Raw genomic sequence first — 15,555 nt, 5'->3', positions numbered from 1 at the left:
TAGTCTCTCATGCTTCATTCCCCCTTCTGATTCCCCCCCTTTCTTTATCCCTTTAAGCATGCTGTGGGGTGGTACTTATAGCATGCCAATGGCTTTTCCTTCTCCCTTATCTTCCTTTTCATTAATCTCAAGCACGTTTCCATAAGTATATTTTAATCTTAAAGCTTTTCAAGTAGTAGTCCAAAAAGTAAATACTACTTTTTAGTAGTATTTAGACAATAATTTCATCATAGACATGACTCGATTTTCTACCACTGCTCTGAGCTCTATGCCAGACGCTGTGACTCCAACCCAACAGTATAGGCTCTGTCTCCTGGAGCTTTTACTCCAGTGGGAAGAAAGACCTGTAGACAAATGAAATATAAATCAAATATTTGTGAAAAATAATAGTCACTCTTCACAAACCATCCACTTCATGGGTAAACAATGTCTTTCTCACCACCGTTACCCAGTGCCTAGCATAGAAGGCATTCTGGAAATATGCATAAGTGAATAACTGGAAGAAGCTCCATCGTCACAGTGATCAGAGCTGTGGTCACGTCTTGGCCCTGACAGTTGGCTTCAATTTTGGCCAAGTTTTTACAATCTCTGGTCTTGGTTTCCTCATCTGTAAGCCAGGAGCGATAATTGAAGAGATTAAGGGTTTTAAAAAAAAAAAACCTGAATATTGAGTTATCTTATAAAGCTGAGTGCAATACACTTTTAAGAAAAACTTCATAGTCTTGGGGGCGCCTGGGTGGCACAGCGGTTAAGCGTCTGCCTTCGGCTCAGGGCGTGATCCTGGCATTATGGGATCGAGCCCCACATCAGGCTCCTCCGCTATGAGCCTGCTTCTTCCTCTCCCACTCCCCCTGCTTGTGTTCCCTCTCTCGCTGGCTGTCTCTATCTCTGTCGAATAAATGAATAAAATCTTTAGAAAAAAAAAAGAAAAACTTCATAGTCTTACATTAAATGAGGATTTTCAATCCATTATTCATTTCCACACTAGTCATTTTTAATTTACACAGTTGTTTGACCAATGTTTGAAAGTATCCAAAATGGCTAAGAGGCAAAGGGTGTTTAGTAACCACGAAAGGAAAGTACCTATTAAATCTTTCAACATTAAGAAACGGGACAGCAATGTATTTGCTTTGAAATGGGTTCACTTTTTTAAGATTTTATTTATTTGAGAGAGAGAGAGAGCACGTGAACAAGGGGGGGCAGAGGGAGAGAGGGGAGAAGACGCTGCACTGAGTGGGGAGCCCAACGTGGGGCTCAATCCCAGACCTTGAGATCATGACCTGAGCTGAAGGCAGACACTTAACCAACTGAGCCATCTTGGTGCCAAAACAGGTTCACTTCTAAACATCAGTCTTACTGGGAGTGTGATGCTGTGTATGAGCTACTCACCATCTCCAAAGAAGAAAAATCTCTGATCTTAAGAGAAGCATCCCCTACCCCACTGTCTGGATTACAAACAGAAAAATCTATAGCAAGTATTGTCCAAACTCCACTCTCCTGGTTTCTAAGTCAGCAAAAAGAGGATCAAATTTCTCTCCTAATTCGAAAAGACGGAAAGATAAGTTGGGAGCCAAGTGGATGTGAAGACACCCACGCTTATTCAATGCTGTGACCACAGTCACATGCCTTCCTCATTTTTCACTCACAAACTGCTCAGAGGAGGAACTTCCTTTGGGTGAAGAGATAGCAGGGATGCCTGAGACATTCTGGGGCCAAAACAAGTTCCTTCTGGGTGTGGCACTTAGAACAGATCGACCCCCCTCCCTACAGGCTATAGGCACTACGGAGTGCTCTGTGAGCTCAGAGCCCTAAAGGGTAGAGCTGTGGCTAGGGCCATAGAAAATTGAGGGGTGACATTAGGCAGTGGGGCTAGAGGCTTTGTGAGCTGGCTAAGCATACCTCCAGGTCATCCACCATACTCCTGCAGCAACATAAGGGGCTGATACCAACACCCTTGGCTGGAAGCGATTCCCAGGCTCCTCAATGGACCACTGTATTAGTTTCCTATTGCTGATACAATAAACTTAGTAGTTTAAACAGTATAAATATATCCTCTTACAGTGTCGAAGGTCAGAAGTTTTTAATGTTTCTGGGGCGCCTGGGTGGCGCAGCGGTTGAGCGTCTGCCTTCCGCTCAGGGCGTGATCCCAGCGTTCTGGGATCAAGCCCCTCATCAGGCTCCTCTGCTATGAGCCTGCTTCTTCCTCTCCCACTTCCCCTGCTTGTGTTCCTTCTCTCGCTGGCTGTCTCTATCTCTGTCAAATAAATAAATTTTTATAAAAAAGAATTTTTTAATGTTTCTTTCCAGAGACCCTAAGGGAGAATCTGTTTCCTTGCCTTTTCTGGCTTCTGGAAGCTGCCTTCCTTCCTCGGTACAGGGCTCCTTTCTCCATCTTCAAAGCAACATCATATGCATCACCTCCTCTCTTCTCTGATCTTCTCCCTCCCTTTCATAAGAACCTTGTGATTACATTAGGTGCACCCAGATCATCAGAATAATCCCCCAACAAGATTCTTAGTCACCAAGTTCAAATTTCTTTAGGATGAAGGTAGCATAATCACAGGCTCCAGGCGTAAGGACTTGAACATCTTTGAAAGGACCATTATTCCGTCTACCATACTCACATCCACCAAGCAGCTCTGACCTGAGATATCACACACTCACACATATACACAGAGTTCTCATCTTGCCAACCTTGCTTGAAAGTAGAGGCCAGCCAACTCCTCATGAGAAAGGCTACATAACAAATATCTTAGGTTTTGTGGGCCAGAAGGTCCCTGTCACAACTTCTCAATTCTACCATTATAGTGTGAAAGCAGACAGAGTCAACACATAAATGAACAGGAGTGATGGCATTCCAATAAAATTTTATCTATGGATACTAAAATTTGAATTTTGTATCATTTTCACGTGTCACAAAAGATGGCTCTTCCTTCGATTTTTTTTTTCTTTTTTAGCCAGTTAAAAATATAAAACCTATTCTTTACAGAAACAGGCAACAGCTGGGTTTGGCTGTGGGCCATAGTTTGCAGCCCCTGCTCGGAGGTGGCTGATGCGTTGGGAGTGCAATCACCAGATGGTATCCATCCATTTCAGCAATGATGGACTCCTTGATACCTGACCTTGAGGAAGGTGGAGGGTAGTCGGGCTGGAGTTAATGAGTAGAGGAAAGGCCTGAGCTGGGATAGGGGACTGATCCTCTCTTTTATGTCTTCAGATGTGGACGAGTGCAGCTCTGGAAAACACCAATGCCACAACTCTACCCACTGCATCAATGTGAAGGGCAGCTATAGATGCTACTGTCACCATGACTGGGTGGCCAGGTCCAAGCCTCTGCGTGGCCTGAATCTCACCATCTGTGAAGGTATATAATCCTGACACACGTACATGCATGCACACATAAGTATTACATGCATGTGTGTACACATACTCTTGCACATAAACACGTGTGCATACATGCATTCACAAAACAAAAAGCAAGCACACACATGCATTCAGCATGTGCTCAAACACACACACACACACACACACACACACAAACACACACACACACCAGTGGCGCTTGCCCCTTTTCCCTGCAGAGGTCCCCTTCTCCTCATGGACATCACCTTCCGGAGTCAGCAGCCAGGTGAGTGAAACTTCAGCAGAAGACCAGAAGCAGAAAGATCTTCACCAATCATCTTGTGTCCACCCTCTCCCCAAACTCCCTCTTCAGGCTCTCTGACCCAACCTCATGTCCTCTTTCCCCAGAGTCTCTCCCACTTCTTTGACAAAGTCCAGCAGTTATCCCAAGATTTCAAGCCAGCCTTGGCCAAGAACACCATCCAGGTAAAATTGGAACCAAGAAAGAGGCAAGATATGGGAATCCCACAGAGACCTTCAGTAGGATTGGAGAAAAGTCCCCATGTAGTGGGCACTGCAACTGGTCCCTCACCCATGGTGGTGAGAATACTAGGGCCCTCAGCTATCTAGAAGGACTTTTAAAGACACCCAGGTGCAATAATTATTTCCCTATTTCCCTATTACTTGTTCTGGGCTTTGGGCTTATGTCAGCCTTGGCCTTTGTGACCTGGGTTGACCTCTAAGTAGCTGAGATCAAAGCAGCAAGGACCATCCTGGGATGTAATTCAGTGCCATTGTTACCCTCCAAATACCATCTCTAGGGTCTGTTCTCTAGGGCTGAATGGCCAGGTCTTGGTGCAACCCCTTTGATCCACTGCCCACTGGCTCTGTGTCCACATCTCCCCAGGACCTTATGCAGGAAGTAGGTGAGCTGCTGGAGATCCCAGGGGACCTGAAGATCCTGACCCCCTCAGAGCAGCACTGTGTGGCGACAAACCTGCTCATTGGCCTGGAGGACATCCTAAGAGTGCTAAGCAAGTTCCTGCCCAATGGGCCATTGACTGTGCATGCTCCTGCAGGCACGGGTAAGTCTGATGCAGACTCCTGATCCCCCTGTTCACCTTCTCACTCCTCCTTCTTCCCAGAGACGATCCCTCTGGAGCCAAGTGACCACACTCCTATCACAGGACTTTATTTAAAAGAACTCATATCATTTAAAAAAAGAAAAGCCACGAAACTACCTTTATTTCTTTTAAGCACAAAAGCTTAAGATTCTTTTATGTTTTTCTTTATCGATTTTTTAATGATATGTTAGTCACCATACAGTACATCATTAGCTTTTGATGTAGTGTTCCATGATTCATTATTTGCGTATAACACCCTGCACCATGCAATATGTGCCCTCCTAAACACCCATCACCAGCCTATCCCAATCCCCCACCCTCCTCCCCTCTGAAGCCCTCAGTTTGTTTCCCAGAGTCCATAGTCTCTCATGGTTCATTCCCCCTTCTCTTTACTCCCCCTTCATTCTTCCCTTCCTTCTCTTACTGATCTCCCTATTTCTTATGTTCCATAAATGAGTGAAACCATATGATAATTGTCTTTCTCTGCTTGACTTATTCCACTTAGCATAATCTCCTCCAGTCCCGTCCATGTTGCTGCCAATGTTGGGTAATCGTTCTTTCTGATGGCTGAGTAATATTCCATTGTATATATGGACCACATCTTCTTGGTCAATACGTGCCCTCCTTAATACCCTTCACCGGGCTAGCCCATCTCCCCAACCCCCTCCCCTCTAAAACCTTCAGTTTGTTTCTTCTGCCCATTTTTTGACTTGATTAGTTGTTTTTTGAGTATTGACTTTGAGAAGTTCTTTAGAGATCTTGTATACCAGCCCTTCATCTGTAATGTTATTTGCAAATATCTTCTCCCATTCTGTGGGTTGCCTCTTTGTTGACAGTTTCCTTTGCTGTGCAGAGACTTTTTATCTTGATGAAGTCCCAAAAGTTCATTTTTGCTTTTGTTTCCCTTGCCTTTGGAAACGTGCCTTGAAAGAAGTTGCTGTGGCTGATGTCGTNTTTTTATCTTGATGAAGTCCCAAAAGTTCATTTTTGCTTTTGTTTCCCTTGCCTTTGGAAACGTGTCTTGAAAGAAGTTGCTGTGGCTGATGTCGTAGAGGTTGCTGCCTATGTTCTCCTCTAGGATTTTGATGGATTCCTGCCTCACATTGAGGTCTTTCATCCATTTAGAGTTTATCTTTGTGTACGGTGTGAGAGAATGGTCGAGTTTCATTCTTTTGTATATAGCTGTCCAATTTTCCCAGAACCATTTATTGAAGAGACTGTCCTTTTTACATTGGATGTTTTTTCCTGCTTTGTCAAAGATTAGTTGACCATGGAGCTGAGGGTCCATTTCTGGGCTCTCTATTCTGTTCCATTGATCAGTGTGTCTGTTTTCGTGCCATTACCATACCATCTTGATGACCATAGCTTTGTAGTATAGCTTGAAGTAAGCCATCATGATACCCCCAGCTTTTTTTTCTTTTTCAACATTGCTTTGGTGATTGGGGTCTTTTCTGGTTTCACACAAATTTTAGGGTTGTTTGTTCCAGTGCTTTGAAAAATGTCATTGGTATTTTGATTGGGATGGCATTGAAAGTAGAGATTGCTCTGGGTAGCACGGAAATTTTAACTATGTTTATTCTTCTGATCCATGAGCATGGAATGTTTTTCCATCTTTTTGTGTCTTCTTCAATCTTTCATAAATGTTCTGTAGTTTCTAAAGTATAGATCCTTTATCTCTTTGCTTAGGTTTATTCCAAGATATCTTATGGTTTTTGCTGCTATTGTAAATGGAATCAATTCCATAATTTCTCTTTGTACAGTTATGTTGCTAGTGTATAGGAAAGCATCTGATTTCTGTGCATTGATTTTGTATCCTGCCACATTACTGAATTGCTGTATGAGTTCTAGTATCAAAATCATAGAGGAGAACAGAGGCAGTAACCTACTCTACACTGGCCACAGCAACTTCTTTCAAGACATGTCTTCAAATGCAAGGGAAACAAAAGCAAAAATAAATGACTGAGAAGATAAAAAAGCTTCTGCACAACAAAGGAAACTGTCAACAAAACAATGAGGCAACCCACGGAATGGGAGAAGATATTTGCAAATAACATTACAGATAAAGGGCTGGTATCCAAGATCTCTAAATAACTTTTCAAAGTCAACACCCAAAAAACAAATAATCAAGTCAAGTCAAAAAATGGGCAGAAGACATGAACAGACATTTCTTCAATGAAGACATAAAAATGGCTAACAGACACATGAAAAAATGTTCAAATCATTAGCCATCAGGGAAATTCAAATCAAAACCACATTGAGATACCACCTTGCACCAGTTAGAATGGCAAAAATTGAGAGGGCAAGAAACCACAAATGTTGGAGAGGATGTGGAGAAAGGGGAACCGTCTTACACTGTTGGTGGGAATGCAAGTTGGTACAGCCACTTTGGGAAACAGTGTGGAGGTCCCTCAAAAAGTTAAAAATAGAGCTACACTATGACCCAGCAATTGCACTACTGGGTATTTACCCCAAAGATACAGATATAGTGAAAAGAAGGGACATGTGCACCCCAATTGTTCACAGCAGCAATGTCCACAATAGCCATACGGTGGAAGGAGCCGAGATGCCCCTCAATGGACGAATGGATAAAGAAAATGTGGTCCATACATACAATAGAATATTACTCAGCCATCAGAAAGGATGAATACCCCACATATGCATCAACATGGATGGAACTGGAAGAGATTATGCTAAGTGAAATAAGTCAAGCAGAGAAAGACAATTATCATATGGTTTCACTTATTTGTGGAATGTAAGGAATAGCAGGGAGAACATTAGGAGAAGGAAGGGAAAAATGAAGGGGGGGAATCAGAGGGGGAGACGAACCATGAGAGACTATGGGCTCAGGAAACAAACTGAGGGTGTCAGAGGGGAGAGGGGTGGGGTGATGGGCTAGCCTGGTGATGGGTAGTAAGGAGGGCACATATTGCATGGAGCACTGGGTGTTACATGCAAACAATGAATCATGGAACACTACATCAAAAACTAATGAAGTACTGCATGGTGACTAACATAACATAATTTTAAAAAAAGAAATAATTTCCAGACTAAGTTTTTAAAGATTTATTTATTTATTTGAGAGAGAAAGAGAGAGAGAGCAGGGAGGGGAGGGGCATAGGGGGAGGGAGAGAGAATACCAAGATCCACACTAAGCACAGGGCTTATGTCAGAACTTGATTCCTTTTGATTGACAAATGGTATGCTTCGTAGGGTTATACACATTTGATTTATCCATTCTTCAGTTGATGGACATTCAGGTTGTTTCTGCTTTGAGACTATTATGAATAATACAGCAATTAACATTCATGTACAAATCATTGTGCAGATGTATAACATTCATGTACAAATCATTGTGCAGATGTATGTTTTCATTTCTTTTGGGTAGATACCTAGGAGTGGAATTGCTGGGTCATACAGTAACTCTACATTTAACATTTTGAGAAATTGCCAGACTGTTTTACAAAGTGGCTGGACCATTTACCTTCCCACCAGCAGTGGATAAGCATTCCAATTTCTCCACATCATTCCAAACACTTGTTATTTGGGGGAGTTTTGATATAGCCATCTTTGTGGGTATAAAGTGGTATCTCATTCTGGTTTTAATTTTCATTTACCTAATAACTAACGATGTTAATGATATTTTCATGTACTTATGAGCATTTTGTATATTTCTCTGGAGAAATGTCTATTCGAATCTTTTGCCCATTTTTTAAATTTTTTATTTAAATTCAATTAGCCAACATCATTAGTTTCAGATGTAGAGTTCAATAATTCATCAGTTGTGTAAAACACCCAGTGTTCATCACATCATATGCCCTCCTTAAAGCCCATCACCCAATTACCCTATTCCCCACCCACCTCCCCTCCGGCAACCCTCAATTTGTGTCCTAGAGTTAAGAGTTTCTCATAGTTTGTCTCCCTCTCTGATGACTTCCTATTCAGTTTTCCCTCCCTTCCCTTAAGAACTTCTGCACCTTTTCTTATATTCCACATACGAGTAAAAGAGTATGATAATTGTCTTTCTCTGATTGACTTATTTCGCTCAGCAAAATACCTTCCAATTCCATCCATGTTGATGTCAATGGTAAGCATTTATCCTTTCTGATGACGAATATTCCATTGTGTGTGTATGTATATCACATCTAAATGCTCCACATCACTTGGCATCAGGGAAATACAAATCAATATACAATGGAATATTATTCAGCTATCAAAAAAGAACAATTTCCCAACATTTGCTGCAACATGGACGGCACTGGAGGAGATAATGCTAAGTGAAATAAGTCAAGCAGAGGGTATTTACCCCAAAGATACAGACATAGTGAAAAGAAGGGCCATATGCACCCCAATATTCATAGCAGCATTGTCCACAATAGCTAAATCGTGGAAGGAACTGAGATGCCCTTCAACAGATGACTGGATTAAGAAGTTGTGGTCCATATATACAATGGAATATTGCTCAGCTATTAGAAAGAACAAGTTCTCAACATTTGCTGCAACATGGACAGCACTGGAGGATATAATGCTAAGTGAAATAAGTCAAGCAGAGAAAGACAATTATCATATGGTTTCTCTCATCTATGGAACGTAAGAACTAGGAAGATAGGTAGGAGAAGAAAGGGAAAAAGGAAGGGGGGTAATCAGAAGGGGGAATGAATCATGAGAGACTATGGACTATAAGAAACAAACTGAGGGCTTCAGAGGGGAGGGGGGTGGGGGAATGGGATAGACTGGTGATGGGTAGTAAAGGAGGGCACGTATTGCATGGTGCACTGGGTGTTATACACAACTAATAAATCATCGAACTTTACATCAAAAACCAGGGATGTACTGTATGGTGACTAACATAATAAAAAATATTAAAAATAATAATAAAAAATAAAAATACTATTTTGTAAACACACACACACACACACACAATGAGATATCACCTCACACCAGTCAGAATGGCTAAAATGAACAAGTCAGGAAACAACAAATGTTGGACTTACACTGGACTTACACTGTTGGTGGGAATGCAACTTGGTGCAGCCAGGCTGGAAAACAGTATGGAGGTTCCTCAAAAAGTTGAAAATAGAGCTACCCTATGACCCAGGATTGCACTACCAGGTATTTACCCCAAAGATACAAATATAATGATCCCCAACATTTATAGCAGCCATGTCCACAATAGCCAAACTGTGGAAAAAGCCCAAATGTCCATAAAGAGATGAATGGATAAAGCAGATGTGATAAAAATACAATGGAATATTTTTTATCTAAACTCCACTTAGTTAGCATACAGTGAAATATGAGTTTCAGGTGTACGGTATATGGTTCAACACTTCCATACCTCACCCAGTGCTCATCACGAGTGCCCTCCTTAATCCCATCACCTGCTTCACCCACCCACCCCCACCTCCCTTTTGGTAACCATCAGTTTTTTCTCTATAGTTGAGTCTATTTCTTGGTTTGCCTCTCAGGTTTTTTTTTTCCCTATGATCATTTGTTTTGTTTCTTAAATTCCACATATGAGTGAAACCCTATGGTATTTGTCTTTCTCTAACTGATTTATTTCACTTAGCATAATAGTCTCTAGCTCCATCCACATCGTTGCAAATGGTAAGATTTCATTCTTTTTGATGGCTGAGTAATATTCCATTGTACATATAAATCACATATTCTCTATCCATTCATCAGTTGATGGACATTTGGCCTCTTTCCCATAGTTTGGCTATTGTTGATAATGTTGCTATAAACATTGGGGTACATGTTGCCCTTCAAATTAGTATTTTGTATTCTTCAGGTTTTTTAATTGGGTTATTTGTCCTATTATTGGGTTATTTAGAATTCTTTATATAGTCCGGATACCAGACCCTGTGAGACTTTGAGCTGCAAATACCAACATCAGCTTTAACAGTAGTGTTTTATATATTCTATATATTCTAATTTAGAAAATCTTTGAAATAGAATTAGAATTTTCATAGCAACAGAAGCCTTGACTTGTCCATTAGCATTTTCTCCCTTTTCCTGAGATTATGCAACTTTAGTAGAAAATTTTCTAAATAAGTGCAATCTTTGGAGACCCTTTGGTTTTTCAGCTTTCAAAAATGCTCAAATAACAGTATTAAACCAGCCACATTACTCTCACATTAGTACTTAAAATTCCTGTGATTTATCAGCATATCAAAAAATCTAATCCCAATACTGCATGCGGTAACCTGACTTCTCCCATCCCTCCTATCATTGCCACCACCATAGAACTGTCCCTGAAGGTGCAAGAGCAAGGAATCGGGGATGTCACCTTGGGCCAGAGCGATGCAAAGATGCAGCTGAACTGGGATGTGGTGCAGGAATCCAGTGACTTTGGTAATGACTAAAATGGGGAACGAGGGCAACTGAGACCTTGAGATGGGACAAGACAGCCAGGATGAGCCATGCACAGAATTAAAGATTAAAGGAAAGAGTAGGGTGGGTGGGGCTACAGGGGAAAGTCCATCTGAGGAGGAAGGGGCCCTGTTGGACACCCCAACATATCAACATTGGCCTTTTCCTACAGGTCCTTCTGTGGTGGGCCTCATCTCCATGCCAGGGATGGGCAGGTTGCTGGCTGAGGCCCCCCTTGTCCTGGACCCTGAGAAGCAGGCAGTCCTGCATGGAGCACACAAGGGCGTGCTGCAAGGAGTCTCCCCTGTCCTGCTCTCAGACATCATCTCCGCCTTTATGAGCAACAGGCACACCCAAAACCTCAGCTCCCCTGTCACCTTCATCTTCTCTCACCATGTGAGTGTTGGTGAGATGGGGTTGTGGGTGTGGAAGGAGCCTGGGTCCTGGGTACAGCCTCACTGCTCAGCTCAGCCTTGGGGCTCTGGGTAGCTCCCCTGCCAGTGATCACCTCCCCAGTAAAGTCAGCCCTCCCTGAGTCAGCTCTGAGTCAACATCTCTGAGCACCAGAACCACCAACCAGCTCACACTTATGCCCTGTTCCTACAGTCAGTGACCCCTGGACCAAGGGAGGAGGTGTTCTGTGTCTTCTGGAAACATGGTCAGAATGGATATGGTCACTGGTCCACCACGGGCTGCAGGATAGTGTCCACCAGAGACACCAGCACCACCTGCCAGTGCACCCACCTCAGCAGCTTTGCCGTCCTCATGGCCCACTACGACGTGCAGGTGAGAGCCCATGGAGACAAGGATGCTAGGGACTGTAGGCACCAGAAGGGAACAGATGTGATGAGAGACGTCAGAGGGGAGCCAGGGAGAGTGGCAGCATCGAGGGCCAAACCATCCTCCTCTCCTGGCTGGGTGACAGGATTACTTCTTCAGGGGGCACCAAGAACTGAGGTTCACCCAGGTGACAGCAGGTAAGGAACCACATGGAGATAAGAATGAGAACTCTTTTAGCTAAATGGCCAGACCTCATGGAAATCCAAATTCAAACAGCACCCCCAAAACAGTGTGTTTCCTCCTGCCACTTTGCCAAAGAATAGAATACATTGTACAAGTTTTCCCAGTTAAATTTTTGAAGAGATGAAAAATATGGTTTAAAACTCAAAAGGAACAGAAGGAGTAACATTGAGAAGTCTCTTTCCATCCCATAGCCCCCAGCGATCAGAGTCCTTCTTGGAAGAAATCTCAGTTTCTTTTGAGCCCTTTTAGAGATATTCTGTGTATAAAGCAAACACATATAATATATGGTTTTATTTTCACTCAAGCCATTGCCTACCATTTTCACTCTTATGCATTTTTCCACTTAAAATACTTGTGAGATTCTATATTGATACATAAAGCACTTCAGCATTCATTTTTACATCTGCATAACATTCTATTCTGTGGATAGTCCTTACTTTAACAAATCTCCAATGACAAACATTTTCCTTGTAATATTTGGTTTCTACAATGTTACAGTAACAATGCTAGGTCATTTGTTATATATATATACATATATATATATATAGCCACATTTCTGTAGCCACCCAATGGATTCCTTTAAATTTTAAAATAGGTCATATTGTAATATAGTTTACAGTTTAATATTGTAAAATCTTAATATAGTTTAAAATAAACTATATCATCATTCTTGGCTATTCCCCACCACCACCCATGCAAGGTGTTTAAGTGTATATATTTGACTTTTCTTTCATTTTTGAAAATATATCTTGAAATCTATTTTTCAACATTTGCTCTCTTCATTGGTTGGGCTTTCTTCATTGAATGCATATAGTGGCTCTCATTTGCCTTGTTCCCATATTTCTTTCTCCTTTGATTTCCTTTTACTTCTCTCCTTATATTAATAATTTTTATTATTATGTTCAGTTAGCCAGCATATAGTACATTATTAGTTTCTGATGTAGTGTTCAATGATTCATTAATTGTGTATAACACCCAATGCTCATCACAACACGGGCCCTCCTTAATACCCACCACCTGGTTACCCCATACTCCCAGCCCCCCCTCCTTTCTGTAATCCTCAGTTTGTTTCCTGGGTTTTTTTGACAAGCATCTTTCAACTAACATCTTCTTTCATTAAGATAGAAGTGTTTTCTATTTTTCAATTTAAATTCATGTTAGTTATCATATGGTGCGTTAGCTTCAGGTGTAGAGTGGAGTAACTCATCAGTTGCATGTAACACAGAGTGCTCATTACATCACATGCCCTCCTTAATGTCCATCACCCAGTTACCCCATCCCCCCACCCATCTTTCCTCCAGCAACCCTCAGTTTGTTTTCTAAAGTTAAGAGTCTCTTATGGTTTTCCTCCCTCTCTATTTTCATCTTACTTTATTTTTCCTTCCTTTCCCCTGTGTTCTTCTGTTTTGTTTCTTAAATTCCACATATGAGTGAAATGACATGGTAGTCTTTCTCTGACTGACTTATTTCACTAAGCATAATACCCTCTAGCTCTATCCACATCATTGCAAATGGCAAGATTTCATTCTTTTTGATGGCTGAGTAATCATCCATTGTATATATTAACTCAATTTTGCCCATCTCTTTCATTTCTGTTCTCTATATCTCTTAAAGTGTGCTTCAATAGGGTCCACTTTTAATATGACCTCTTTAAATTTTGTCTTCAATACTGCAGCGGTTTTTTCTTCCATTTATTTGCTGGGCTTTTGTAACACACAACTTCACAAGATTTCTCTTCTCTGATGCCTTGTATCTCTGCTTCAATTTCTCGCTTAAAAAGACAAGCTCTTCCTGCCACATTTTGATTCAGGGTAAATCATGTCACAACTTTCATCTGCTCCATTTTGACAATTTCTTGAGTAATCCTTACTAATCTTTTTTTTTCTTTCTTCCTTCTTTATTTCTTGTGATATTTTGTATAGATCTTGTGTTTGTTCCTTTTAATCACTTATCTTTACGGCAGATGGCACTTCCTGCAGGAGTGATTTCCAAGAAATGTACGTAAAAACATGTTCAGGGCTATATTACAGGTTTGCATGGTGTTTACGTGAGTTTTGAAAATTTATCTAAGCAAAATTAAGTCGGCAGTGGGGCTTTCACATACAAAAACCAGTTTTCCCCCACAGCTAGAGCCAAACTTCTTCCTGCAAATACGGTCCTTTTGTATAATTAAACACTTAGCTTCAACTCCTCTGACTCTTTAAACAAACTGGTAGAAGGAGACTCCTGCCCACATCGTTCCCACTATTGTCATCGTGAAACAGATTGTTCAGGTTTCCTCCGATGTGCACCCCCAGTCAATCTTCTCTGATTTTAACATCTCTTCCAATTATTCTCATTTTCACAGGAAGTGGAAATGATGTTTTTTGTTTTCATTACATTTGTGACATTTTAATTATTTCCAAGAACAGGTGTGTGTGTGTGTGTGTGGGTGTGTGTGTGTGTGCGCACATGCCACCTTTGGGCCACCATTTTCAATTCCAAAATAATTAACTTTTTCTTCCAAACAAGGATTTCCTTTAAAACTTAATAAGTACTAGGATTTGGAATGAATCATCAGCAATGGGGAGAGAAGGGAGGGGACCAGGGGAGACAGATAAGTGCATGTGTTTTGTGGTCCATATTATTTGTCCCAGCCCAAGAATATTATTATTTTTTAGCTGAACAGGTACAAATACTCGTGAAGGCGATCTCAGGTCATGGGGATGGGTAGAACGGAAGCATCACTTCCAGAAGAGCAACGTGTAAAACTAATACTTAGTTTCCACATCAAAATACAGCCCTAATATTCAAGGGCTTGATATCCTGAAGGAGGATTATCCTATCACACAGGCACTGCTGAGTTTATATGAGCTCGACTTCTCTTCTAGACATCAGACCCTCAAGTAATTCATTTTTTTAAAAAATTGATTTTATTGGGGTGCAATATTATTGCAATAAAAATCAGATTATAAGTGAATTTTCCCAATTGTAATCACCCTGTGCTACAACTCTCCCTGAGCTATAGAACCCTTCCATCACCTCAGAAAGCCCCTCAGTACACTCTCAGTGTTCCCATCCCTACTCCCAGGAAACCACAGATCTCATTTTATCACTATAGTTTACTTTTGACTGCCCCAGAGTCATTCAGTAGAGTAGAATTATTCTCTTTTGGGTCTGGCTTCTTTTGGTCGACATTCTATGAGATTCTCCCGTGTTACCACGTGTAACAGTAGTTCATTCCTTTTTATTGCTGTATAGCCTCCCAAATATGACTATTCCACAATTGTCTATTTGTCCTCCAGTTAATGGGCATTTGCATTGCTTGCAGTTTGGGTTATGATGAATAAAGGAAGGATAGGAAGAATCTTAAACATTGTTTTTGTGGACACCTGTTTTCATTTCTCTTGGGTAAATACCCAAAATGGAATTGCCGATTCCTATGAGAGGTGTATTTTAGCATTAGTGTATGTTTAACTTTATAAAAAAAAGCTCCCAAACTCCATTCCAAAACAGTTGTTGCCTTTCATATTCTCAAACAGCAGTGTATGAGAGTTCCAACTGCTCCATTTTGCTGGCATTTGATACTATCATTGTTTTTAAGTTTTGCCATTCTAGTCTGTGCTTTTAAAGATGTGGCTGTGATGTCCTCTTTGCTGGGTCCCAGGAGGAGGATCCCTTGCTGGCTGCGATCACCTATGTGGGGCTGGGCCTCTCTCTG

At 41.4% G+C, this 15,555-nt stretch overlaps 1 protein-coding gene across 1 annotated transcript in view; it reads left to right on the top strand.

Annotated features, from left to right (window-relative positions):
- The window catches only part of LOC100484475 (adhesion G protein-coupled receptor E2), a 30,786-nt gene that overhangs the window by 5,200 nt on the left and 10,031 nt on the right, over window positions 1-15,555 (top strand). Inside the window, exons 5-12 of the mRNA XM_034657167.1 lie at window positions 3,218-3,364; window positions 3,582-3,628; window positions 3,751-3,828; window positions 4,250-4,427; window positions 10,707-10,814; window positions 11,005-11,228; window positions 11,439-11,618; window positions 15,502-15,551. Coding sequence (XP_034513058.1) covers window positions 3,218-3,364; window positions 3,582-3,628; window positions 3,751-3,828; window positions 4,250-4,427; window positions 10,707-10,814; window positions 11,005-11,228; window positions 11,439-11,618; window positions 15,502-15,551 — 1,012 coding nt within the window. The remainder of the gene's footprint in view (window positions 1-3,217; window positions 3,365-3,581; window positions 3,629-3,750; window positions 3,829-4,249; window positions 4,428-10,706; window positions 10,815-11,004; window positions 11,229-11,438; window positions 11,619-15,501; window positions 15,552-15,555) is intronic.

Source organism: Ailuropoda melanoleuca, chromosome 4 (genome assembly GCF_002007445.2).
Source record: "Ailuropoda melanoleuca isolate Jingjing chromosome 4, ASM200744v2, whole genome shotgun sequence".
Lineage (NCBI taxonomy): Eukaryota > Metazoa > Chordata > Mammalia > Carnivora > Ursidae > Ailuropoda > Ailuropoda melanoleuca.
This window is presented reverse-complemented; position numbering and strand designations above follow the sequence as displayed.